Consider the following 26,054-nt stretch of genomic DNA (forward strand, 5'->3'; position numbering starts at 1 on the left):
GGAACCGCTGAGTGAGTCTACGCTTCAGATGCTCAGTGATGTCACCATGGAAGTGAACGAGTGTTCTGGCGATGCCCGCTAGCACAACTCATATGAGTGTAAAGTTGGAGGAGCTTGAATAGCCCGTACCCTAGCAGCGTGTCGTATTTATCAGGAACCAGGAGTGCGGTATGTATGTATGAGTTGACTTCTTGCTGTCATTGCAAAGGTCCGTTTCCTCAATCTCCGCATCAAATACGACGCAAAGTAGAATGTCTCCAACACTCAACCGCACGTTGCGTCAGCATCACGCTTGCTTACAGTTCGACGGGAGAAGCAAGCATCTAAAATATGAGAGGGTGGGGTAAGGCCATTCTGAGAAGAATAGTAGGAACAATATAAGCCATTCTTCCCGTTTAAAACCTTTGTTTCAGGTCATTGTTCGTTATTTCACAATGAGGATGATTCGGACAAAAATTTAACTGCGTCGCCTAACTTTCTCTTGACTGAGTAAATGCTGTCAGTAGTACACTTCTCATGTAATATAATTAAGCCTGCTCTTTCCCTTCTTCATGAGGAATTGTTAAATTTCCATTCCACCGTATGAGTGATTTTGATAAAGTAAGTAATTAACCCGGGACATGGGCGGTATCTGCCCTTCGAATCTTGAACAATTCAAACCTTGGTGTTCTCATCACAATACGACTGGCAACACATGGTGGAAAGATGCAAAAGAATACTGGATAAGTTGTACAGCAACAAATAAAATAATTAAAGCGCTAAGAGATGTGTGGTATCCAACCTTTTCTGCGCTAATACAACAAGACCATACGCGCGCCGTCCTCTCCCCCTGACCCCCTTCCTTTTGACCACAGTAACATGCCGTAATACTTTAGGAAAGATAGCTGTTGTAGATTTCCACGTAGTCCGTGTTCCACCAGCATGACAGCGTTTGGTACATAGCGCTCACCCGCTGGTGGAGGATTCCTGGATGCTGCCCATGTGCTTGGCTTCGGTGTTGATAGCCAGTCGTGTTGTCCCCGTCGTTTGACCTCTCGTGCCCGCCGTTTTCTTCCATTCTCTCCGACGCGCCGCATGCTTCTTCCGGTAGCAGCTCGCGGAGCATCCCGTCGCCGGCCAGGAGTGCCCGTTTGGTGGCTGGGTCGTGGATGGGGTTGCGGAGTTGATGCGCGAGGTACTTCAGGTCGCGCAGTACACGGGAACAATCCCGGGCGTATTCGCGGCCTGTGAGAGCTTCCGATTCGAACACTTCACCGGCCCAGGCGACATCGTCCCGATCTTGTGTCCGTAGGTTGACAAAGACGATTTGGTGCATGGTGAGGACCACGGCAGCGTTGAAGATGTTGTGCAGGTCGCCGAGCATCAGCTTTTGCCGCGGGCTGTGTAGCCACATGAGTCTTCCGAGTCGCAGATTGCGTCGAGCCGCATCGCTGCATGCGCGGATCGGGTCGGTCATGCGTGTGTGCATGGATTCGATGTCAAAGGTCTGATCGATGCAGACAATGCTGGCAACGGCTTTCCACGCGGCCGTGAGCATTGCCGGCCGGACTGCGAGGATAACAAGCTGCATACGTCGTTAGCAGTGTAACACAGCGGCAAAGACAGGGTGCTTGTTGGCTGACTTGGTTGTAACTCATGTGAAGGGCCCAGCAAGCCCGGTCCTCGCCAAAGCTTTGAGCGCCGTTGAGACCTTCCGGCCCTTGCCCAAATGAGGTAGCTTGTGTGAATAGGTCAACCGGCGTGAGAGTTAGAGGGTCCGCTGGGAGCTGGAGAACCGCTGGTAAGTTCTCGCGCCATTTGCGGAGCATAGCAAGCGCCTTCCCGACGCGGACGGTTGCCTTGGACAACAGGTCGGGCAACCCAGCCTCGCGGTAGCTACTGTACACGATAAAGTCGGATATCCTGCTAAGCTCAATGTGGGCACGTAGGCCGACAGGCGACGGGAGGCCACTGTTGGGATTAGTACGAGAACTTGGACACGTAGGTTTCTGTGGATACGAACGGTGATTCCCGTGGCAGTGGCAACGTAATGGCGTCGTCCGGTGTTGTTGGTGGTCGTCCCATAACACACCCTAGCCACCTTCGAACCGTTAGCCCAGAGATTCCAGAAGCTTTGTCCTCGCCGCACCTACCTGTCCAAGACGTAAACCGTCCAAAAGGTCCTCACGCCAACTTCGCCACCGAAGCCGCCCTTGTGTAACCCATGCATGACACTAATGGTCATGGCGTTGCTGATGGCCATGTAGGCTGCGTCTCGACGGTTATTCTCGATGAGGTACAGACCGATAAGCGCAAGGACGGCCACGTCGCTGACTGTGTAGGTGGTCCGGTCCAGCAAGTTCCCCAAAAGCGACCGAGCCCGGGCAAAGAAAGCCTCGCCCAACTGACCGTCGGCCGCAGAGCCGGGCTCCTTGATGTTCAGCATGCAGGTCATGGCAAAAGCGACATGATATAATGCCAGCGGGCGGTGATGAGGCCCCGGCCGAGCCCTCGACCCATCCGGGGCTGGGACACTTGGAATGGCAGCCAACGAGAGAACACGCTCGACGTCTTCGAACGGCCAAAACATGATCCCGCCACTTGGGAACGTGCCACGGTTGTCCTGAATAAAGTAATAAACTTGCGAAAGGGCATCGACCATCTCGGACTTGGTGGGCAGGAGTAATGGGTCGGGGTCCTCTGGCAGCTCCATCGGGCGTGAATCGTGGGTTTGGTACTGTCCAAGAGACGCGAGAAAGGCCGTGCCAGCAGACGGGTCCGTCGGGTCACCGTCGAGGACCTGGGCCAATGGCTGAGCCGTGGTGATTAACTCTTTGAGGGTATCCAGGAAGGTCGCGCCCGAGGTCTCGCCAAGGTACCGGGAGGTGCCGGCCGGGTCGGCAAGCATACGGCCATCTATGCCGCCTCGCATGAGAAACTGGGCGTCGCCATTCGGGGACAGCGAATCGACGGTTTCGGCCCGGGACGACACGGGGGGTGAACCAGCCGGCTGCGCCTGCCGGTCCGGTTGGTGATCGCTCCGTTCTGTGGTGGCAAGCTGCCGTTCAAGTGAGGCACACCGGCGTCGCAGCGAGTCTAGCTCCGCCCGTGGGATCGTCACCCGCTCGACCGGCTCAGGGTACAGGCAGTCGCGCTGGGCGCTCGTGCATTGACGGCACGGCCGGTCGCCGCTGCATTTGATGCGGCGGACATTGCAGCTGTTGCAACTGATGAAGGGCGAAGAAGAAAAGGTGGGTTTGTCAGCGGGTTCGTCCGAACAATGATGGAACCATGGAAACCTGGAACAGGGTTCAAGGTGAAGGTGAAGGTGAAGGTGAAGACGGATTGAGATGAGAGAGATGAACGAGGCCGAGGGAACGGACGGAATATGAGGACCGCAACTATGAAGCGGCTCGAGCACATTCCAGGGGCCAAGGGAGGTTGTCGGGGACACTCACGCGGTAGCCACACGTTTACGCTCGTCGGGGGCGACTTTCTTGCGGCGGGGGTTGACGGGCAGGCGATGCAGCGGCGACAGCGCCGAGGCCGAGACGTCCAGGTTCGCAGACGGATTTGACGGCCTCGGCATGGTCTGGCATCGAGGTGGTTGGAAGGGAACAACGGCGGAAGGGCGGCAAAGAGGACGGACGCGGAGGGTGTTGGGGGCGTTTAAGCTTTTCGGTGTCTGTACCCGTGGTGGAGGAGGAAATGGGGCAAAAAGGTTCGGGTCCACGGTTGTTTTGGCGGGGGGGGGAGCGAAATCAGGGTTAGGCGGTGGGGCTTACCTTGGGGGGCATTTGAGGGTTCAACAGTGGAGAGAGTGATGGAGAAGGCACTCACCCACTCACGCACTTCACACGGCAAGCACGGTCACAACACACTGGACGCTCACGCAACCAACTTCCCCACTCCCCTGCGCTTCTGCACCCATGCACACCGGCCCCCGCCCTGGTTGTCCCCAACCGCCGATTTCGCAGCTTGCCATTGGCCGCGGCTGCTTCCCGTTTCCCATCAAGAAGCCAAGGCTGCCACACGAACAGCCTGTTGTCGAGCCGATTCACAGGGCCAGCCGCAGGAGAGCGGGGTGCCACTGGACGGTTTTGCAGTTTTGCAGTTTCCCATCGGGGCTCGCATGACCCTCCGCGCGCTTCGGTGAAGGGGTCGCTGCAGGGCTGTCGCAACAACTGCGTGTCGCTGCAAGCCCACAGTTCCACGGTGTCGCAGATTGCTGTGGGTGTCATGAAATTGGCGCGAACGAGGCCTTGGCCAGCCCCAAAAAAGGGGATGAGCGGGATTTGTTTCTCCCAGAGGAAACGTTCAGTTGATCATAGGGTACGGAAAGTGCTAACCCCCGAGATTACACCAGGCTCCGAGACCCTACACTAGATAAACGAGGCATCCGACTCGACAACACACGACCACTCCTGAGTCCTGACCGCGAGCCCCCCGGGCCGATCTCGATCGCAGGGGCATCCGCCCTGCCGCGGATGACGGGCCGTAGCGTGGCCGGGAACGCCAAGCATTTCCCTGTCACCAACCTGCACTTGCACCTGCACCACCAACCGTTACGAGGAATGGATCCGACGGCAATCCCAGCACACAGATGCTGCGACAGCGACTTGTTCAAATGCGAGCCAAACAAACCCAGCGGCCACCGCAATGCCTTGCATTGTAATCTGGACCCCGAGCGGTGTTTGTCGTCAGAATGGGCTGATGCGAGCGAGGGATATTACGTACATGCCGCAGACCCTGCGTCCAGCGTGGAATTAGCTGGTCGCCCGATAACCGCATCTGGGCCGGCATCTGCTGGTGGCCGTCGTCCGATGCCCGTGGTCCTGTCTGCGGCAGAGGCGAGAGCGGGGAGCCCGCCGCAATCGAGCAACGTACAGATCCGTATCTGGTCCATTGCAGCGACCTGCAGACCGTGAACGAGAAGAATCGACACACCAATGCTCGGAATGAAGGCTCGGCGTTCTGTGTCTCTCGAGAAACTGTACCGGTTCTTCCCCACAGGCCGTTGTGACAGGATGACACTACCGCATCCGGCCTATGGACCGACAACGGCCCGAGCCCCGTCGGGCGCCATCAACGGCACTGCCGGAGCTCGTCACCATCGGTCGGGAACATCGGTAATGGCCGTGAAAGTGCTATTCAGGCGTGATTCACGCATTGCTTGTGCCCCCCAAAAATGGCTCTTTTGGATACACATCGCTGCGAGCCAAATTTACCATGGCATAGTGCGCATGTGCCTCATTCCCAATGGGGGAATCTGAGCTGGGGGCCTGCAGAACCTTGGAAGGCGTGGATGCCCTGGTCTTGGTTCCGTGCAATCCGAGTCCTGCAGCCTCGTTCGGCCGTAGGACGGACCCCCCTGACTCAGGCGAAGAAACTTCTCATCCAAGGAAAGGTTGTAAGACAGCCTTGGTCACAAATGACGAGCTGAGCAACACGGGCACGACAGATACGGTTACAGCGCTGCGGGTGGGCAATGAGGGGAATACCGACGGAACCTTGAGCCGATGAGGATGAGGATGGTCCCGAGGGAATGGGCCGCTTCCACGTTCTTGATGTTTATTTTGTCCCTCGATTCTCGCCGCAACATACCCACGGTCGGGAAGCATCGCAGCTACCAGAGTATCTCATGTTCTTTTGGGGTTCTCCGCTGTCCTGGAGCGCGACCACCACTGGCCACTCATTCTACCAAACAACAACTGTTGTGCCGCCACACTCACTGTCTAGGACTCGCCGGTTCAAATTTTGAGGTGACTAGCGATCCACCCGGATCATAACGGTGAGACTTGACCAGAAGATCAAGCTGGCGGTTCGAATCAGCCGGGTAAACCCGCCAGCGCTCATCCTATTGACAATGAATTCTCGCGTTTCGCCGACTGTGGTTTCTTCGTCAAGCGTAACGTGTACAGTGGCAAAATTTCCGTGATTAATTATAGACACATTTGCGATCGTTTATGCTGTCTGAGGGTCGCTGACCACCAATGTTTTATCATGATGTTGGATGCTGTGGAGCTGAGTTTTCTCGGAGACCACTGGTAAGCCCGAGAGTAACGGTACGGCCACCAATGGCTTGGCGCGAACAACGCAACTTGTCCCCTACCAGTCGCCTATTTGTCTGACTTTTCAAGAACTGATGACGAGAGCGCAACGGTGTGTTACGCTCGCGCGCCGACGCTCCTCCCTTTGGGAGTCATTCTTCCATCGGATCTATCTCATCCATCCTCCTCCTATTTTCAATTTCACAACGAATTTTTCCGCTGCCCGGCCTCCCTCGCTTCGTAGGCAAATGCAGAACAGCTCTTTTAATCTTCCGGTCGAGGTGGAGCAACTCCACGGCACGGTTTCCGTATGACACCCCTTCAATATTACCTGCAGGGCCGACGGCGCCTCGTTTTGATCCTGCCAATCGTCGGGTTAGCCTTACTTCTCGCTGCCGGCCTCTACCAGGGCTCGATCCCGCAGCCACCACTGTGCGTGCGCGACCCTGCCCGTATTATCGGCGACCTGCTTGCTGACGCAGTCTAGGCCAAAGGTTGTGTTCGGCGACTCTCCCGAGAATGAGCGTTATGATAGTGGGCAACCCCAGGCAAATGATCTTCCCAGCCTCATACGTGCCCTGTGGGCGCCCGTTGTGCTGCCCATCACCGCGCCGTCCTTCACGACCATCGATGGCCTGAGGAAACAGCTCCCACGTCCGAACCATCCCATCCACGCAACCCCCCTTGGAAAGCGTGTTTGCGTTCTGGACGTCGACAACCGTGGCTTTGACGACGAAGGTGGCATCTTCTCTAACCAGCTTCCCGTCTGGGATCGCGTAAATGGCTCAACCGCTGGGTTCCTGAGCCACTACCTGTTTGCCGCGATTCATGGGTACACCTACAAGTTTGTGCGCGCGCCCAAGTATGCCGACCGCGCCCCGCACTGGGCCAAAGTTGTCTTCGTCAAAGAGATGCTGAAACGCTACGACATCGTCCTCATGATGGACGGCGATGCCGTCTTCACCACCCCGCAGGTGCCGCTCGAATGGCTTCTCAACTACTGGCAAATCGGACCCGAGACCCTGGTTGCCATGCCCGAAGACCCAGCCCTCGATCCCAACTGGGATATACGTCACCGCGCCAACGTCAACTCCGGGTTCATCATCGCCCAGGCGAGCGACCTGACCCAACGGCTGTTTGAAGACTGGGCCGAGTGTCCCTCGGAGAAGCGCTATCCGGGCTGTGCGGAGTGGAAAACAAAGCCATTCCACGAGCAGTCGGCCTTCAGCTCCTTTGTCCGGTACGACTTTCTCGACGGCTACAGCATCGACACACACCCGCAGTACATTCGCCACATTCCGTGCTCCGATGCCAACGGATATCCCGAAGTGGCCCACTACGGATGCCTCGGGCACTTTGTCCGTCACTTTTGGCAGGATAAGAATCTGACGGTTCCCGAGTTTACTCATAACGTTATGGGCGCGCTTGCGCCGATACTGGCACATTCCGCCTACCGCCAGGGGGGTCATGTGGAAGACTACCGCGATATGGTGTTGGATGGCGCCGAACTTCTGGGTGGGCCGTAGGTGGAGTGGTTGGTTGCTGTCTGTATTTACGACCGTTTGATGATATGATGGTGGCTTCAGTTATGATTTTCAGTGTGCATTTTAATGGCGTTGGTTCAGAATGGGGGAACTTGGTTTGCACGCGGTCATTCGGCTGCAATCATGGGAAGAGAATACCAAATGTTTGGGACACAAGTTGGAGATGCTATTGAAAGGCATGGTGGACTAGTATGAGGGACGCAACGGAGTTTCTAAGTCCAAATGTCGGAACCGAAGACTGAATTCTTGTGCACTATCTTGCCCCTTTTGCACCAACGCGAGGTGAAGGTCCTACCCTGGATTTTGATGTTTATCGCGGAAAGAACAACCGCCATCGCACATTTGCCTTTCGAACCGTTCGAGAGACGTTTTAGAGACGACCATCACCCCACCATTATTGACTCCCCATTCCGCTCAAAGCATCCGAAACTAACGTCGCAAAAATGGAGGCACGTCCTTCTTTTACTTTGTGCCTCGACACAACATTGACAGCCTCGAGCGAGCACCAAGATCGCTGGGCCGAGGTTCTACGGGTCATCACCCGTCCACCCCCAGGCCTGCCCTCAGCAAACCGCATCGGTCTCTCCATGGAAGAAGTGGGAGAATCTTATTCACAGAAAGCCCTTGCGCTTTGTGGTGTGCTCTGGAACAGGGGACGCCGGCCGGAGACAGTCAGCTTGGAGCTATTCCACTTGTTGGTTTGGGACGTTTTCTATATCGAATACCGTACGTCAAGCGTTATTCGTAGTGTCATCTTGAGAAGCCCGCTAACCAACACAAGATATTCCGTTCCCGTGGAGCGCAGAAGTTAACGCCGAGTACCAGAATCCTGGGTCGTCCAAGTCTCCTGTTTACGAAGCATATTTCACCACCCGGAAACAAGCCGAGGAGTGGACCAGCCTCGACAGGAAAGCGGTGGAGGGGTTTTCGTCTTATACCTTGCCCGAGTCCTGTTGGTCACTCCATGCACAAACCGCTGCGTGGAACCGAATGGGCGAGCGATATCCGTTTCCCGACACCGACGAGGGCCTAAGCCCATTCGAGGTCGCTCTCCCGAACAGAGCCTGGGCGTACAAACATATCTATGGAGAAGAAGGGAACTTACTAACAACGATTAACGGGATAGTCGAAACAAGCGGCGGCCGCCTTTGGTTTGAGCCCGGGCCCGACGGCAGGCCGTTCACCAAACTCGTCATCGGCCCGGTGGGGAAACAGGAGGGTGGCAAGATGTCGCATGATGCGATCCTCGGCCTTGTTGAGCTTTGGATTGCGGTTCGGCAATCTGTCAAGAGTGCGGTGGCGAGGGTAAGTATGGTTGACCAGATTCGTCAAGCGTATGCGGTAGTGAGGCAAAAGGGGGCAATGAAGGCGCTGGACGAGCTGTTGGCATCCATTGCAACCAAAGAGGCGGTGATGCAGCGCGCGTTGGAAGTCCTGGATGGCGAGATTGATGGGCCCTGCAAGTTGGCCCAGGATCCTAGGAAGGAATAGATTGGAGCGGTTGGTAACAAGATGAGATGTTGACGCGCGGCATCTGAAGTAGAAACGCTAATTACCTATTTAAAGGAGACAACAATAGTGTCAATTACGAGCTTCACTAGATTAAGAGACCAAGTGAGTAATCTAACTATCTACCTTTACTCGCAATACAAAACCCCCCAATGCTCCCTCAAGACATCATTTCAATGTTAGGCCGCAACCAAGACCCCGCGATACCTCATCTTCCCCTCTCTCAGCTTGGTCATGGCATTAACGACACCAGCCTGCGTCAATGGGAACTTCTCAATAATTGGCTTGATCCCCTGTTTCCCTGCAAATCGCAACATGGCTCGCGTGCTCGCCGTCGGTGCGGTTGCAGATCCGACAATCTTCAGGCCATAGATGACCAAATCCAAGGGCGAGACCTTGAGGTGCTCCATACTAATGGTCAGGGGGAACACCAGAGCCCCTAGTGCCATGACGGGGAAGAATCTGTATAGGTGTGTTAGTCCCGATCGGCGACGTGATAGAAGGGATTGAAGACGGCACGTACGATTTCATATCCGGTGCCACACTCGTAGTAATCAAGAGCGCGTGGATCTTTTCCACTTCCTCGAGGCTTCCAGCACTGGTGGCGTAGAATTCAGAAGCGCCTAGCTCCAGCGCCTGTTGCCGCTTACTCTCAGTGCCCGAGAATACAACGACCTCCATGCCCATCTTAGCGGCAAACTGGATGGCGAGGTGACCGAGCCCACCGACACCGAGGACGCCCACGCGGGAACCCGGCTTGAGGCCATAGTCGGCCAGCGGAGCCCACACGGTGGCACCGCCACACATCAGGGGGCCGGCGTACTCTGAGGCGATCTCCTCGGGGATCTTAAACAGTGCCGAGATATCCCAGGCGACAGCGGTGCCGAAGCAGCCTTGGTCAAGGTCGGCGGTGCCGAATTCCGTCTTGTTGGCGCACTGGTTCTGGCGGCCCGTCAAGCAGGCATCGCAGTGGCCGCAGAACTTGTGGAACCAGCTCATGCCGACGCGGTCGCCGACACGGAACTCGGAAACGGCGTGCACCATGGAGCCGACCTCGGTGATGACACCGATGCCTTCGTGTCCGAGTCCTTGGTCAACGTGGCGGTAGTGTTCGTCTGTGCCGCAGACTCCGCAGTGGGAGACCTTGACGATGACCTCGGTTGGTCCCGGGTCGCGGTGGCCTGTGGCTTCGACGATCTCGCCGCTTGCCGAGCCTTTGAAGACGGTGAAGTCGACACCCATTTTGGCCAAGTAATAGCTTAGTCTTTAGATGAGGAGTACGAGTAATGAAGTGTTGATATAAAGGGGTTAGGGAGTTGTCGATGGGTGAAATTTGAGTGTAGTGGAATGAAAAAAACTGGCGATTATTGCACTGTATTCCGGGGTTCTTATACTCGAAGTTTCGGCACCGCGAACGTCTTGATGATCCTTCGAAAAAGCTGCTTGATAATCGCCGCCGTTGCGTGAGTCGTGTAAGTCGTCTGTGTGCCCACCAAGGATGCTCCACTTTTGCCCGCAAACCACTCGGCACGACCCACTTCTGCCCGCAACTGCCCCACATATGCCCGCTGCGGTAAGATTTTGTGAAGCAACTTTATTTTCCCGAGCGCATCCACTCGATGTCCGATGATGCCCTCAAATCACCGCCGTCGTTGCACGGTACCCCCGGCATGCCCGCAGCAGCCCTCTTACACGCAGCTGACAAAACGATCCGCTCAAACGTCTCGAGATCTGCCCGGCCAATCATGCCCAAACTCGAGATGAAGGCGCTCGCCGTCGTCGTGTCGTCCCCGGGTCCCGCTGCTCTTTCGGGGGACTCCTCGCGGTCATCATAGAATTCCCTCGAGTACCACGCTCTCGCGGGCCGCGTCGACACAGGCAGCATGTCCAGCGCAACCGTTTCCACACACTGCCCATACCGAAAAGCTGTGTACAATGTGTACAACTTGAAGGCGATGAAGACGGTGCGACGGATGCTCTCCGCGAGGATCCACTTCTCCCAAGTTTGCTCTGTGACCGCTGCTGTTTGAGTTTCCTGCGCTTCTAGCTCCTCTACGTCGGTGATAGTATTATCCGCGGACCGGAGCAGCCGAAGGCCTTGCGCCCGGACGGCGTACGCCTGCCGCTCTGAAACCTCCCGCTGCTCAACGCCGCCGTAAAAGAGTCGGATGATCTGGTAGAGAACAAGGGCTTGAAAACGGGCTAGGTCATCGAGAAGCCACCGGTTGGCGGTACTGGCCCTGGGGGTAGCCAGGAGCAGGTCGTTGGTCTGAGCGTCGAGAGCCTGGAACAGGATGTGTCGGTTGTGGTCGTTGAGCGACGCACACCCGGCACTAATGCCAAACGCCGTGAGAAGCGGGCCAGGGAGCCTACCGCCCTGGAATAGCGCCTTGTGGATGAAGACGGTCTCGCCGCGGTCGGCAAAGGTGAGCGGGGATTCGCGGAGCAGATCGAAGACCCACGACATATGGTCGTATCCTGGGAGGTTTGACACAGGCTGGAGGCGACCTAGGTTACCGAGAGATCTGGGGGGCAGTATGTTGCACGGAGCTGTCCTCTTGCGGGAGAACGTTTTCGAACGCACAACGGCACGGCGAGCGCCACCGGCCTCCGAGTGGTCCGGCTCCGGGGACTGCCGCAGTGGTGGTGGGTATAGGTAGGTACAATCCTTGTTCCTTTGTCTGCATCTTGCGCAAACGGGGTGTGCCAGGTCGCATCTCCGCCGTTCCCGATAACAGGCGTCGCAAGATTGTCGGCGGAGTGACATGTTGCCTTGGTTGTTGAATCAGGCGTGTTTGAGAAAGAAGCAGCTGAATCGTAATCATTTCCAGCTGTCGATATTTTTGAGGTTGGCTTGCTGACAAATCTTGCAGCACGGAAGTGCATGATAAGAACCTCCTAGAGCGTCGCCACTTGTTGTGGAGCTCACCCATTACGTTAATCCGTAATACCACACCTGAGGCCACCGCCGAGTTCTTTAAAAACAATTTAGATGATTCTAGATACTTGGTTTTTCTTAACACCGTTGATGGGAATCTGATTCATATAGTACTTACACATGACTGTATGTAAATCCACCTTTCCACGGGGTGACCCGGTATTATCGCGATCGTTTTGTGGCCTGGAAATGGGTCGTTAACGGTTTAAGGTTAAAACGAGTCTGTTAAAGGAGAAACCTGGGGTTCCTCGCTATAGCCAGAAAAGCGACAGTCTAAAACAAATAGGTCAAGTCCAATCCATTGACATTCGGTCAAATATCAATAGATTTGATTAATTGACTCTTTTTCGTTATTTCACTTTCTGGATTTATTCTCTTTTGTCTTCTTTCATTTTTTCTGACTTATTCTTTTTGGTCTTTTTTCACTTTTGTAGAAAAGTGAATTATCCTGGGACTTGATCTGCCGCTTTTTTTGGCCAAAGCGAGGGTTCTCAGCCTTACTCAGAAGTAGCGAGGAGGTTGATGGCTTACCATAAGTCGAACAATAAAGTTTAGGTACCTTACTCCTGTTGAGATGCTGCATTGAATCTGTGTTGAATCAGGCTGGAGTCCTCCCATATTAGCCTCCCACTTCGCTCTCTCCCACTGCTCATCAATACCTGAAATGTATGGAGAATTAGTCGGGATTCATATCTAAAGAGAAGCAGGGGACGGGCTGTTACGCTCTGGTCAACATGGTGTTCGGCGTTGGAAAAGCTCCTGCCATAAAAGGATGATTGATGACTTCGGGTCGGTTAGGGTTGCTCGCTTGGAGTTGTCGCATCACAAACAGCGACCATGTCTGGGTAAAATATTTCCTTGATAGGTCTCAATTACTAACGATAACTGGAAGAAAAGGATGAGGACATCATTCTATTAGGTAGCCAAGTATAAATTAACGCCAACCCAGAACAAACGCCCCCATGCCTCTCAAGTTGATAAACAGAACTGAATGCAACATTCCATAACGACGTAGTCTGCAATCTGGTGGCGGCGTAGCTACCCCAACCACACGCTAGAGGCTGCTACAATTCCTGGTCCTCCCTTAACAAGGGGTATGGGCGCTTCGGGCCATGAATCCAGTGCGGATCTCGTTTGAAAACGTAGTCGAAAACGCCCCTGGGATTATTTTTGAGCCACACGTGTTGCTGGTGCAAATGCAAGTACATCGCCTCGATCAAGTCGTACTCCTCAATCCATAACCCAAACCACGAGCTCATCAAAACGGCCCGGTCGGACTCAGCGAGCCCATCGAGGAACTCTTTATACAAGTCAAATCGCCGTCGCAGTTCGGGTATTCGCGCGTCTGGTACATCGGAGCCGACATCGAGCCGTGCCTCCCCCGACTTGTCAAAGCCAAGCCCCGCAAGGTAGTCAGGTAGTCCATCTGCCTCCTTCTCCCCGGGGGGTGGCGGGTCTTGATGGTTTTGATAGTACCACCCTTGGCGCACCAATCGCCAGCCAAATAATAGTTGGTATTCGATTTTCCCGATGTGGACCGCCAGCTCGGACATGGCATGGTCGGTGAGCTCTTTGGCTAACAAGTCGACATCGTTGTGAATCCTGAGATGGCAGTGGTTGCAAACCAGGTCCACTCCGTCTAGCGGTACGTTGTGGGAGCCATGTCGAAGCATGCTCGTGCGGAATGCACCTGACAGCTGCCAGATCTGGCAAGACTTACAGTATATGACATAGAGGTTGACGTGTCGGATCGTGGTGGATTCTGCCACAGCTCGCCATGCCTTTGGTGAGTCGTGGGATGATGTGCGCCCAATTAAATCTGGGTACGTTTGGTCCTGAAAGGCTGGTATAAAGATGTCTCGGCTGATCACGATCTCTTTCGCTGAGCGACTGCGTTGGCGCAAGCAGTCGATGCATCTCCGCTTTAGGCGACTTATGCCGACAGACCATTGGCGCAGCCTGGCTTCGCTGCCGTTGTCGGGGACCGTGACCAGGACGAATGGGTGATTGGCCGCATTCTGTGCCACAGCGGCGCGGTGTTGTCTCGCAGCCTGAACTCGCCGCGCGCGTTCTTCAAACATTTTGGCAGTCCTTTCCTGAATTCTCACCCATCGGGCCGCGGGATCAAGAGGCTCCCACTCTGTGACGGCCATTCTTGTTGCTTCCACGCAATCTGGTGTCGGTTTGCGATAAGACTCGCGGAGGATGGCGTGGTTGTTGAATAGCATATGCGTGCGCAGTTTCATGCAACCGCAGCAGGCATACTTGTTGGCTTCCCACGCATCGCTGGTATAGGCTGGGATGGATGCTTGGATGTCCAAGTCGAAGCGTGGCACAATGCCGCCATGTTCCGGTGTCAGCTCGAGGGCTAACAGCCGCTGTTGGAAGTCGCGGCGGGTCGGCTGGATCAAGGCGCGCCACGACCGTGAGGTTTGCGAGAGCGCGATGAGGCTAATGGGGTCTAGGGACCGCACGACATCGCCGCAAAGCTCAACGGGTAATGTGAAACCGGGAAGTAGGGCCATATTGGGTTATCACGTTGTGTCAATCTTGTTTTGGAGGGTGGTGTTTCTCGGAGATGTGACGTTGATGCCCATCGGAGTGGGGGGCTTGGGGGGTTTGGGGGGTTTGCTCAGGTTTCCCCACTTTCTTTCGCCTTCTCCTCCCGCACGAGTCAAGACTAAATCAACTTCTGTTGTCCAGTTTCTTCTAGTTTTGCCTTTGCCGCAAGCTAGCATAGTGTAGTGTAGCGACGAGCAAGCAATTCGGGGGGAAAGCTGAAACCAAACCCGAGCAGCCTTCTTCTGCTGCAGAAGTCGAGATGTTGATCCTGAAAGCGGACGGTCTCGACCCGTCCCGTCTTGCAGCGCTGGCAGGCATCAGCATTCGACTGGCGTGGGTTTCTGGTTGCTGTGCCGCAGGGTGCCACAATTATCGACACACAGCCAATGAAATGCTCGGTTTGTCTGTGATTACTCAGGCCCCCGTCGAATGTGCCCCTGCTACGATCGGCGAAGCTTTCACGATGCGCCAGATAAAGCTCAAGCGCCGCCCGCAAACACCAGCGCTGGCTGTCGAGATGGGGCGTCGCGTCGAAGTCGAGATTGGCGCGCTGACGTGAGACCTAGACAAATAGGTCAGCCGCCGCGGCAGCATAAAAACAACGAGAATTCACCATCGCGAGTTTGGGGATCGTTGCCGGTTTTAATCGTGCTCAATTGTCTGCCAAGCCGTTGGAATTCCGCCTGCCTGACTTTGCTTCGGCCAACAATTCACAATGGACCCTCATCACGTTCAGCCCGGGCAGCCGGCGCCATACCACCACCTGGCCGACGCCCACCAGGAAAAGGCTGCGCAGTTTCAATACCAGCAACCGGTGTACGAACAGTACGGCGCCCAAGAACCGCCCAGGGGAGCGGCAGCAGAGCCAACAATTCTCAACATCACTCGCGGTGTCGCCCTCGCCGCGATTGGCGTCGTGATCTTCCTGCTTGTCACCGTCATTGGCCTTAGCGCGGGTCTCGGCGTGAGCCAGCGGGACCTGCATCAGGCACAGAGCGATTTGGGGGTCGCCCAGTCCGCACTGTCGTCGGCGAGGTAAGGACATGTGAAGAAATCCGCATGACACGGGAAATGGAGGCTGACTTGCCAATCAGTGCCGCGCTGGCGACCGCTATGATCGCACCATCTTCAACAACATCCACGGGGCCTTCTTCTACTTCCGCTTCCGCAACACCTACAGTAACGCCAGACCAGATCGACTGCCCCAAAGTCAACGGGACCTTCTACACAGCAAGCACGGGCGGGAAACAGTTCAAACGCCTCTGTGGAGTTGACTATGGTGGCCAAGGCGAAGCAGTGGACATTGGCCACGTCGATACGCGCAACCTGGACGGCTGCATCGACGCGTGTGCGGCCCGATCGAACTGCACCGGTGCCGGGTGGGGAGTCATCAAGGGGGATAAGGGGCCGCTGCACTCGTGCTGGATGAAAACGAACTTGACCAAGTCGCACAACGCCACGTCGGATTGGGCCTTTGCGGTGTTGGTGAAGGACAACTAATTGGGTACCTCGTAGCCGGGCAGGTTTAGCTGGAATAGAAGCGTGTTTCGCATGTTGGTTCCTGAGAAATCCCCATGTCCGCTGCGTGCCACAACAGCACGGAAAGGGGGCGCAGGGGCCGGGACGAAATGTGATTGTACAAAGTAGTGTATGACATATGCACATATCCTCTGTGGCGTCGGCGAGACTCTCCTTCATCCGTGCACATTTGTCCATTCCGGCCCCTTGGTTGAGCCGCCGGGGTGGACGTTGCCGTCTTTCGGGATGCAAAGCACTGACGCAGAGAGACTGGTGTCGGTTGTGTCACCCATTTCATGGAAACCCGGTTTTGAGGATTGCCTCACGTTTTGCACGTTTACCCCTGGCAAAGCCCCCTCGCCCCGTCTCACCGTCAATGTCATCGTGCGAAGAGTGTAATTTCTTGACACGGGCCAGGTCCAGCCTGGGAAATGGCCCACGACTGGGGATCCTGGCCCCTTGCCTGAATCGTCTTGCTGGCGCCGTTATTGGCCCAACTTCCTCCTTGTTTCTGTGCCATCCAATGCACTTTTTCTGGAACATGCAAGGGTACCGTCGAGCGAGTGCTTTTTCCCCAGGAATTTCTTACGCTCGGGCCCTCGCCTAAGCCCACTTTGCGAGTTCATGCAGCTCAGCAGTGGCCCGAGCTCGCCAAGCTCGGGGCAGACGAGCGATGCACGGCCCACGGACCCGAGAAATTCTACTTGCTCCACAAATGGTCTTCTAGACCTACACTAATGCTACTAGCTTTTCACCAACATTCCTTCAAACGAGAGATTCATCTTCAGCCGTCGCAAGGTACCACAAGACTGGGCGAAAAGTCCAGGTCTCGTTTGACACAGCCGGTTTTGTGTTTACACACTACCTGCTGGAGAAATTGCGACGTTTCCTTTGACAAAAATGCGGGTGGGTCCGCCATGCCCAACCCCGGATCGGCGTCCCTGCTTCCCGAATTTTGAACCCCTCACCTCCGGCAGGGCCGAGCCTGCCTGCCCGTGATTCGAAGCCGAGGCGAAGTCGAGTCTGAGACAAGCCAGACAATCACTCCAACCAAGTTCACGAGAAAACCGACGACTCCCAACACATTTGACGACACTAACCCCTTCACAGCGTATTCACAGCGTATCCAGTAGTTGACCAACCGTGCGTCGCAGGTGCCAGTGTGCCATCCCCTGGCCCCTTGCAGACCGTCGGCTGCTGACCGCATGGGGCACAGCACTTTTTGTGAGGATTGGCCAATTCGTCTTTGCGCTAGAGTTTTCCACTTGCCAGTTTCCGGCTGTCATTGACAACCGCGCGATCCCAGTTGTCCCAGCAGAGAGAAGAATCGTCGCAAGTGGTCTTTGGGGCGAATCCTTCCCAAAGAGGCCCCACGGCACAATCTCGACCCAGCCATCTCGTCCCAAGACGTTCCAACGAGCCGTCGAAACAAGAGCGGAGCGATTGGCTGCCTTGGCTGCGCTGCCTTCTCTTGCATTTTGCCATTTTAACCACCCGGAGCTCGCTGCGATCGACGCGGGCGAGCACGTCAACGTGCAGCGGAGCTGGCCTTCGCTTGTGGGCAAGCGAAAGTGCGCTGAAGACAAGAGAAATAACGAAACAACATTTTTTTGACACGAACGGCGGCTTCGGGACGACAACCTGATCGTGCTGACCTGACGTGGGCACGGACGAACAAACAAGTGCTGGACTTTGCACAGTCGTCCAATGTGGGATGCTTGTCGCGTGTCGATCTGTCTCTGCGGGGAAGTGAACCACAGCGGTTCTTGGCTAGCAAGGGGAAGCTTCCCCCAGGCTTCCACGAACGGCCGCCCTCAATGGCGGCCCCCTGGTGGTTCGAGCTGAACTGGTTAGTGTACGAATAGTTTGTTCTCCAAACACTGGGTCGATGCTCGGCAGGTGAGTTGTTGCAATGGCGGCCCAGACGCAGCCATCACGCTCATCGCGGGGAATTTTCCCCGCTTCATGTGTTGCTCGTCCGTGGCGATAGCCGCAGCCGGCTCGGGGACGGTTGTCCGTGACGCCGTTTGGGGTGTCGCGCCAAGGGTTTTGACAAGTTGGTGCATCGAGGAGGGTTCCATCGGCCATTCTTCATCCTGCAGCGCCACCCCGGACTCTTCCCAGTTCGGTCCACTTCCCACCCGGACAGGGATGGGGACTTCCAACTGACACACTGTCACCTGGGGGCCGCCCTGGCACCCCAGGCCTTACTGGAACTTCTCTGTGGGTTCCGGGGAAGCTGGTTGCTTTGCCTCGCTTGTTATTAACTGCCATCCATCCCCTTCCCGGGGGCCATCTTGTGGTGTTGATTTTGCTTTGCCAACTCTCCCGGACCAACCGCCGACCCCGGACTGCAACCGGACCGCCGACAGCTCGACGACAGATTCACAAGCGAGGAGGGAACGGGTGTGTCGGTCGCCGCCATGTCGTCCAAGGTCAGACCAGACTCCGCGTCGGCGGACTACGACGATGTCGACGTGCCCCGGTTCCAGCGTGTGTACTGGACCCGGGAGCCCCATCTGCGGAAGCTGTATGGCATGGCTGTGATTCTCATGGTGGCCTCGGCCACGACCGGGTACGACGGCATGCTTGTCAACACATCGCAGCAGATCGATGCCTGGAACTACTTCTTCTTCCCCGAGCTCAAGGACAACAAGGACCTTAAGGATCCCATTCTCGACAGCAAACTCGCCATCCTCGTCAACATGTTCAACATTGGGTCCATCGTCTCGTTTTTCATCACGCCGTATGTCGCCGACAACTACGGCCGACGTCCTGCCATTATCGCTGGCTGCTTGTTCATGATTACCGGCGGCTTCTTGACGGCCTTTTGCAACGGTTATGGAAGTGAGTGAACCGTGTCATGCTGGCATGGTCCGGTGCGTCAACTAACCCCGAACAGTGTACATGGGTGGTCGTTTCGTCCTTGGCTTTGGCAATTCTCTCGCCCAAATGGCCTCCCCGCTGCTGCTGACAGAGATCTGCCATCCGCAACACCGTGGCCCGGTCACAGCCATCTACAACTGTTTGTGGAACGCCGGCGCGCTGCTTGTCTCGTGTATCGCCTGGGGCACTGCCAATATCCAGGGGAGCGGCTCGCTCGACTGGTCCTGGCGTTCTATCACGCTCCTCCAAGTTCTCCCATCGCTCATCCAGCTCATAGGCATCTGGTGGATCCCCGAGTCGCCGCGCTTCCTTGTCAACAAGGAGCGTCACCAGGAAGCTTTCGACATCCTCACCAAGTGGCACGCGGGCGGAAACCCTCACAATGCGACCGTGCAGTTCGAGTTCCGCGAGATCCGCGAGACCATCCGGATCCAGAAGGAGACGGAGCGGTCGACTAGCTACCGGGATTTCCTGCGCACGCGTGGCAACCGCTGGCGCCTGGCCATCATCATCTCTCTCGGCGTCATCTCGCAGTACAGCGGTAACGCCCTCTTCTCCAACTACATGAATGCCATCTACTTGGGCGCCGGCATCGACAGCCAGAACCAGAAGTTGGCTATGTCCACCGGCAAGACGCTGCTCGATCTCTTCGTCACGGTTGCGGCGGCGCTCAATGTCGATCGCTACGGTCGCCGCCCGCTATTCCTTATTGCTATGGTCGGCATGGTGTTGTCCTTCGTGGCGTGGACCATTACTGGCGCGATCTACGAAAACTCGAGCGAGCTCAACGTGCAGGCCGGCTACGCACAGCTCGTCTTCATCTGGATCTTTGGCATCTTTTACGATATCGGTTTCTCAGGTCTGCTTGTGGCGTACGCGCTAGAGATCCTGCCGTTCCACCTCCGTGCCAAGGGCATGATGATTATGAACATCACTGTGCAGGCCGTGCTGGCCATTTCCAAGTGTGTTCCACCCTCCGTTCCCTGCCTTATGACGAGAAACTTGATGCTAACTACCGTAGCCAAACCAACAAACTCGCATGGGAACGACTCCCGCATCACTGGCATTTCATGCTGTTCTACACAATCTGGGATCTCTGCGAGCTTGTCTTTGTGTGGTTCTTCTACGTGGAGACTAAGGGGCCGACGCTCGAAGAAATTGCGCGCATCTTTGACGGCGATGGCGCGGTCGGTCACGTTGACATGCACGAGGTGCAGAAGGATATATTTGCCATGGAGGACCGTCAACATCACGAGCACGAGCTGCCTGGGCGCGCTATGTAATGGGAGGGGTTTGACTTTGGGAGTCTGGCGCTGGTTCTGTTTGCTAAGATACCACTCATGATTATGATATGCTTTTCCATGACTCATTCCTGTGCTGCTATGATGCGACTTGACAATGTGACTCTGAGGATGACAAGTTCTTCCCAAGATATAAGATTGCTATGATGGCTGATATTCCTCCTCGCCAGCTTTACAGATTCCCCTTTAATCCCCTTTCATGATGGCGTTCCCTACCTCAACATTATGCTGACAATTACTTCTCCTCAGCCTGCTTCTTGACCTCCCTGCCCAACCGCGAATGTTGACTGCGCCAACCTCGGCCCGACGCGTCCACCAGAGTGCGCACCCACTCATCCGTCCCCGTCGCCTCATTCCGGATCGCCGCGTTCCCCGTCCCCATCAGCGTCGGCTGCATGTTAAGGTAGATGGACTCGTAAGCACCTTTGGGCACGCAAAACGCCTCGTGAAAGACACCGATATGCTTATATCCCTTGGCCGTGCACTCCTTCTCATACCACTCCCACGCCCGGCGATGGATAGGATCATGCGCGAAGCGATTCAGCCCCTCGAGATCGCGGAAGTAAAACACCGACAGGAACATGTTGTGTGAGGATGCCTCGTTGCCCTTGCAGGTCGTCATGCCCAGACAGCCGAGTTCTTTCGCTCGGTCTAGGATGTCTTGGTTGCATGCCATCCCCTGCTCATCTAGGCCCTTAGCCGCGGGCGAGAAGGGGCCGAGCGGGTGGTTCAGGCGGGCGCCGATGAGGAAGACTACGACGTTCTCACCTGCCGGGGTCGAACCGAAGATGGAGGAGGATTTTTCGTTGGTGCGGAGCGGGTCGTAACTAGCTTGGGGTAGTTGGGCGGAGGTGCGTCCTGGGATCACGCCGCGTTGTTGGGTGATGTAGTGGTCCAGGGATGTCAGTTGGCGGATGGTTATGACGGCAGCGCGCAGGAGGATGAGGGCGGCTGGGAGGGAGGCGTAGCGGGCTGGGAGGACGAGAAATAGGAGGCTTTGCACGGCGGCACCCAGGGTCATCAGCGTGGGGAGGGAGAATGAGTCTTTTATGAGACTGTGCTTGGGATGTTAGCTGCGTGCGTTGAGAACATGGTAGATATAGTCTCAAGTCTGGGCACTTATCAAGTGGTCTGGGCGCCGCTGCCGGAGCGGCTTTTCGGCAGGTGGGAAGATCGGAGTAAACGGAGCTGGCGCCATGTTATTTATTTTGTGTGAAGAGCCTTTGTTTCGGGATCGAAAAGGGGGTGGTTAGCTCGAGGGGGGCTAACGTCTCTTATATCCGTGCAACGGCCTTGGTGTTGCACCGCAGCGGAATCACTCTTGCCCAATTGGGCGGTGTTTGTCTTTTTTTACGCGAGTGCGAGTATGCGAAACGGAGTCAACAACAAGAAGGATCCTCAAGGAACGTCCGTGATTGGGCCAAGTCCGTCCTTCGTCCACACCTCGGCTCGTGAGATGTCCCGATTGCTTTGCACTGCCCGTTTGCTGGGCGGCGCCGTGGTTTTTAAATACTGATCGATTGCATCGATGGATTCCAAACGCGCGTCCCACGTAAGCACTTGCGAGAAGAGTCGCAAATGCCGCTGCGGGCCGAGCGGTCGCTAAGATTTACTTATGTGGGACGTGTACGGAGACGTGTGCACTTGGCGGTCAGGTCAGGAGAGCCGAATCAGTCGATTGCAGATCGATTTTAGTTGAACTTGAACAACGACACGTATCTCGGCTGAGCACATCTTCCAAGACACCAATAAAGACGAGCCAACTCCCTGGTTCGACTGATGTTGATGTTATCTATTGTTTTTGAGCAATGCGACGGGCGACCGAATCCACGAAGCTTGGCAGAGGTTGAGACCCCAAAACAGAGTTAATGCCAGAATGGGAATCGATGGGAAGTGAGTTTCTTATTTTCGGCCTAAGTCAGCCTGTATTTAACGAGCAAAAGATCTTCACGCAATTTAAGAGCGTCTCGCCCAGATTTATAAGTGTGTGCACATGTAAATTAACCCTACTGAAGGTTATGTTAAGATCTTAAGTCATACAACTAACTACCTTGGGAACCACAGCACTATCTACACTACAGATGAATGAATCGCCCAATCCTCCTCATTAACGGCCGAATAATAACCCTCTCCCAAGAACCCCGATCCGATTACACTCCCAGCTCACACTCGCCAGCTTATGACTACGCGTTAATTACTTCCCTGGCCTCCATGAATCCACTACCTGGGGCTCTCACACCGGAGCCTGAGCCACCCGATCTCCATTCGACACACCAGTGGTCGTACCCGGGACAGCTCCGCCCGTCGTGCCTTGGGTCGTACCAGTGGTGGTGCCAGTAGCATTGGTCAGCGGCCGGTCTTTTTCCGGGTCTCCGCCTCCGTGCACGGCGCCGTGTTGTTGGTTCTCCCGGCGATAGCTGGCCCACATCAGGGCCTCTTGGATGGTGTTGAAGAGGAGAAAGACGCTGGTCTTATGTTAACAAATTGGGAGACTGCCAACGGTGAAGTGGATGACTTACAATCCGATGATGTGGAAGGCTTGGACAGTGTGCTTGAGGCCGCAGTGGCGGGTGGTGTTAGGGGAGAAGTAGCGGCACCGGTTTCCCGCGTAGTCCTGAGACGAGAAGATCAGGGAGGTGAGCCATAGGTAGGTTAGGGCCATGTTAAGCGGCAGCAAGTATCCGCGGTAGGACTTGAGGGCCGGGAGGACCATGGCGATGAGGTAGATGAATAGCGTTAGGACGGCCTGGGATGAGTGTTAGCGAGAGGGCTTTCGGTTGACAGGTGATTTCTTGCGCAGACTTACGATGACTTCATTGTACACCAGGTGCGTCCCTCTGTCGCGCCAGTGCCGCAGAAAGTACGACAGGATGCCTGTGATGATCACAGACGAAGCGAGGATGATGAAGTTGTTGGCACTCAGTAGGGTGCGCGCAATGCGCCCGTTGAAGAAATTGCCGATGGTGTTCATGGTGGCGGTTGTGCAGACACAACCAAGACTGGACAGAAAAGATGAATTGACAAGAAAAAGATGGAGGCGGGCGAGAAGCTAATCATCTCTGCTTGTTATATCTCTATCCCGAAGCTCGTCGTCTGTATTTTGTGCACGGCCTGAGCGCCGGACCTGCATTGTTATTGGCATGGTGCATTGCATAGGCGCTGTGCGAGTCAGATGTACAGGCCCGAGCGGTCTGGCTGGCAAGCTCATGACGTTGGGGCAGTTCTAAAGAGGAAATCAGCTATGGTCAAGGTGGCATGATGACGGCATTGAAGCTGTTTCCTCTTAGGGGATCCTTGTTGGTGTTTATAGGGCACGGAGTTGTTTTCCGATGTTTGGTGTTGTGGTTTATGTTACGGATGAGCTTTGCATTGAATGCCGACGTCATGACCGTTGGCCGGCAGCGTGTGATATGTTTATTGTTCAATAGTGCCAAGCTTTTACAGTGGCCAGCTATTTACGGTCTCGCGATGCAGCTATTTTGAATCGAGAAAATGGAGTGATTCTGATGAGTTTCAACTTTCTCTGTGGTAATACTGTGTGTTTTAGACGGTTCGCTGTGGCCCAAAAAGTGGCAGACTAAGTCCCTGGATAATTTACCTTTCTACAAGAGTGAACGAAGACAAAAAAGAAGAAGTGCAGAAAGTGAAAAAAAGACGAAAAAGAGTAACTCAATAAAAATCTGTCAGGATTTGATCGAATGTCGATGGATTAAACTTCAGCTATCTGTTTTAGTCTGCCGCTTTTTTGGGCCACAGCGAGGACCGCTCGTTATAGCCAACCTTTCGAGATAAACACTTAAATGTAACGATGTGTAATGTATCCGTACGAAGGTAGAAATGAGCGTCATTCCAAGTCTATTTCTAGCTCTCTCATTCGACCGCCTCGTGAAACTCGGAAGGACTTCGCGAATGCCTTGGAAGCCTTCTAGAATGTCCCGGCATTCGGTTTCGGCACGTCAACGGCCGGGCGGAAACAACCCCCGGAGGTCGATTCTCCCAGTGAACTCCGTGTTTCCATTTCCGGCCAAGGGACGTGACATTTATACCCACGAGGCGTGGAGCCGGCCGGTACCGCGGTTGCTGCCGATCCGGTTAATACCACAACGAAACACAAAATGCGGAGAGCGTCGCGATTGGATTTCTCCGCGCGTCCCTTGAGGATCGTCCCGGCTAAAAGCTGCCTGCCCCTGGCTATGCATGCCTCACGTCACGTTATTAAATAAAGTCGAAGGGCCTGTGTTTGGTGAACTTGTGAAGAAACACCAGCTGGAGTCAACAACGTACACTCTTTTTCGCACAACCATACAATTCCACCATGTCGCGGATGGCCAGACTCCTCGCGGGGGCAGCGGTTGCCCCGGGCGCGCTGGGCACCTCGCTCATTGCGTCGCACTTTTCCGGCACCCTCTACTCCTTGTCGCTGGCGACCGCCGACTCGACCGGCACTCTCACCGTGACATCCCAGGCCACCGGCTGCGGGCTCACGCCGGCGTGGATTGAGCTGTACTCGGACACCAACACCCTGTACTGCTTCGACGAGTCGTGGACCGGCTCCGGGTCCAGCGCCGAGTACAGCATCGGAAACGACGGCTCGCTTTCGTTGACCGGCAACCTCAAGACCGGTGGTAACACCGTCCACGGCAAGTTGTATGGTGGGGAGGACGGCAAGGGTTTCGTGGCGACGGTCGAATAGTACGTTTTCTTGTCCCTTTTCGAGTTTGTAAGAGCTTCCCCCGACAGTCGGAGAGACAGACTGACACAAATCGACAGCACCCCCTCGACCCTCACAACCTACAAGATGCCTGTGTCCGACGGCGAGGTGGTGAAGCTGGAAAAGTTCACCATGAGCGAGGCTGGCCCCAACCCCCGCCAGGACGTGCCCCATCCTCACATGGCGCAGGTGGACCCGACCGGCAAGTTCATCCTCACGCCCGATCTCGGCGCCGACCTGGTGCGCATCTTCAAGATCGACGCCACCACGGGTGAGCTCACCGCGTGCCCCGAGGGCCAGGCCGGTGCCGGCGACGGTCCGCGCCACATCGAGTTCTGGGAGTCCGCCGACGGCCTGCAAAAGGCGTACGTCGTCAACGAGCTCGGCAACTCGGTCAGCGCTTGGGATGTCGCCTACCCGGAGGACGAGTCCGGCTGCCTCGCGCTCAACATCACCCAGACTCTGTCGACCTATGCGCCGGGTGAGTCAGGCGGCCCCAACACCAAGGCTGCTGAGGTCCGCATCGTCGACAACTTCCTGTATGCCACGAACCGCGCCGATGAGACGTTCGGCTCGGAGCAGGACTCGATCGCCACGTACACCATTGACCCCACTACGGGTGAGCTGGCCTGGCTCGAGGCCGCCAACTCGTACTCGTACTACCCGCGTACGTTTGTGTTTAACAAGGATGCTACTCTTCTCGCGGTTGGCGGTCAGACCTCGTCCAACGTGGCTATCATTGCTCGCGACCCAGAGACTGGCAAGCTTGGCGACCTCGTGGCTACCCTGGATGTTGGCCAGAAGGGCCGTGCCGGGCAGGAGGATGGGCTGAGCGCTGTTGTTTGGGTGGAGTAAGGCGGTGACCTTTGTCTGTATTTTGATTACCAGTTGATCGCAGAGTAGCATTAGGTAGAGCTGCCGTAGTAAATACCTCTAGTGAATCACTGTTTTCATCGTTTCTTACTCTCAACCAAGGCACATCTCTGGAAAAATGGCACTTGAAGATGTCCTGCAATCTCTTTGCACTATACTATACCAGGGGCAAAACACTGAAGG

At 55.6% G+C, this 26,054-nt stretch overlaps 11 protein-coding genes across 11 annotated transcripts; 5 read left to right on the forward strand and 6 right to left on the reverse strand.

Moving 5' to 3' along the window:
• Window positions 1–871: 871 nt before the first annotated feature.
• Window positions 872–3,568, reverse strand: C8A04DRAFT_40619 (uncharacterized protein; the record flags this gene model as incomplete). The annotated part of the gene is made up of 5 exons (XM_062785010.1): window positions 872–1,564; window positions 1,623–1,878; window positions 2,003–2,080; window positions 2,133–3,206; window positions 3,438–3,568. The coding sequence occupies 5 exons, from the start codon at window positions 3,566–3,568 to the stop codon at window positions 872–874; spliced, it is 2,232 nt and encodes a 743-aa protein (XP_062632926.1).
• Window positions 3,569–6,339: 2,771 nt separating this feature from the next.
• On the forward strand, window positions 6,340–7,555 carry C8A04DRAFT_32944 (uncharacterized protein; the record flags this gene model as incomplete). Its single annotated transcript, XM_062782272.1, has 2 exons — window positions 6,340–6,461; window positions 6,517–7,555. The coding sequence occupies 2 exons, from the start codon at window positions 6,340–6,342 to the stop codon at window positions 7,553–7,555; spliced, it is 1,161 nt and encodes a 386-aa protein (XP_062632927.1).
• A 461-nt stretch (window positions 7,556–8,016) lies between these two features.
• C8A04DRAFT_32945 (uncharacterized protein) lies at window positions 8,017–9,064 on the forward strand (the record flags this gene model as incomplete). Its single annotated transcript, XM_062782273.1, has 2 exons — window positions 8,017–8,299; window positions 8,355–9,064. The coding sequence occupies 2 exons, from the start codon at window positions 8,017–8,019 to the stop codon at window positions 9,062–9,064; spliced, it is 993 nt and encodes a 330-aa protein (XP_062632928.1).
• Window positions 9,065–9,261: 197 nt separating this feature from the next.
• On the reverse strand, window positions 9,262–10,324 carry C8A04DRAFT_32946 (NADP-dependent alcohol dehydrogenase; the record flags this gene model as incomplete). The annotated part of the gene is made up of 2 exons (XM_062782274.1): window positions 9,262–9,544; window positions 9,606–10,324. The coding sequence occupies 2 exons, from the start codon at window positions 10,322–10,324 to the stop codon at window positions 9,262–9,264; spliced, it is 1,002 nt and encodes a 333-aa protein (XP_062632929.1).
• Window positions 10,325–10,676: 352 nt separating this feature from the next.
• C8A04DRAFT_15755 (uncharacterized protein) lies at window positions 10,677–11,849 on the reverse strand (the record flags this gene model as incomplete). The annotated part of the gene is made up of 1 exon (XM_062778605.1): window positions 10,677–11,849. The coding sequence occupies one exon, from the start codon at window positions 11,847–11,849 to the stop codon at window positions 10,677–10,679; it is 1,173 nt and encodes a 390-aa protein (XP_062632930.1).
• A 1,235-nt stretch (window positions 11,850–13,084) lies between these two features.
• Window positions 13,085–14,545, reverse strand: C8A04DRAFT_32948 (uncharacterized protein; the record flags this gene model as incomplete). Its single annotated transcript, XM_062782275.1, has 1 exon — window positions 13,085–14,545. One exon carries the CDS (start codon window positions 14,543–14,545, stop codon window positions 13,085–13,087), a length of 1,461 nt encoding a protein of 486 aa, XP_062632931.1.
• Window positions 14,546–15,297: 752 nt separating this feature from the next.
• C8A04DRAFT_32949 (uncharacterized protein) lies at window positions 15,298–16,082 on the forward strand (the record flags this gene model as incomplete). Its single annotated transcript, XM_062782276.1, has 2 exons — window positions 15,298–15,617; window positions 15,677–16,082. The coding sequence occupies 2 exons, from the start codon at window positions 15,298–15,300 to the stop codon at window positions 16,080–16,082; spliced, it is 726 nt and encodes a 241-aa protein (XP_062632932.1).
• A 2,441-nt stretch (window positions 16,083–18,523) lies between these two features.
• On the forward strand, window positions 18,524–20,269 carry C8A04DRAFT_15757 (sugar transporter-like protein; the record flags this gene model as incomplete). Its single annotated transcript, XM_062778606.1, has 3 exons — window positions 18,524–18,947; window positions 19,003–19,948; window positions 20,008–20,269. 3 exons carry the CDS (start codon window positions 18,524–18,526, stop codon window positions 20,267–20,269), a joined length of 1,632 nt encoding a protein of 543 aa, XP_062632933.1.
• Window positions 20,270–20,522: 253 nt separating this feature from the next.
• Window positions 20,523–21,485, reverse strand: C8A04DRAFT_40625 (uncharacterized protein; the record flags this gene model as incomplete). The annotated part of the gene is made up of 2 exons (XM_062785011.1): window positions 20,523–21,331; window positions 21,407–21,485. The coding sequence occupies 2 exons, from the start codon at window positions 21,483–21,485 to the stop codon at window positions 20,523–20,525; spliced, it is 888 nt and encodes a 295-aa protein (XP_062632934.1).
• Window positions 21,486–22,264: 779 nt separating this feature from the next.
• C8A04DRAFT_40626 (uncharacterized protein) lies at window positions 22,265–23,258 on the reverse strand (the record flags this gene model as incomplete). The annotated part of the gene is made up of 4 exons (XM_062785012.1): window positions 22,265–22,293; window positions 22,574–22,752; window positions 22,807–23,033; window positions 23,094–23,258. The coding sequence occupies 4 exons, from the start codon at window positions 23,256–23,258 to the stop codon at window positions 22,265–22,267; spliced, it is 600 nt and encodes a 199-aa protein (XP_062632935.1).
• Window positions 23,259–24,602: 1,344 nt separating this feature from the next.
• Window positions 24,603–25,853, forward strand: C8A04DRAFT_15750 (uncharacterized protein; the record flags this gene model as incomplete). Its single annotated transcript, XM_062778603.1, has 2 exons — window positions 24,603–24,979; window positions 25,058–25,853. The coding sequence occupies 2 exons, from the start codon at window positions 24,603–24,605 to the stop codon at window positions 25,851–25,853; spliced, it is 1,173 nt and encodes a 390-aa protein (XP_062632936.1).
• Between the last annotated feature and the right edge of the window lie 201 nt (window positions 25,854–26,054).

This window comes from Dichotomopilus funicola (genome assembly GCF_033296635.1).
Source record: "Dichotomopilus funicola strain CBS 141.50 unplaced genomic scaffold C8A04scaffold_105, whole genome shotgun sequence".
NCBI lineage: Eukaryota > Fungi > Ascomycota > Sordariomycetes > Sordariales > Chaetomiaceae > Dichotomopilus > Dichotomopilus funicola.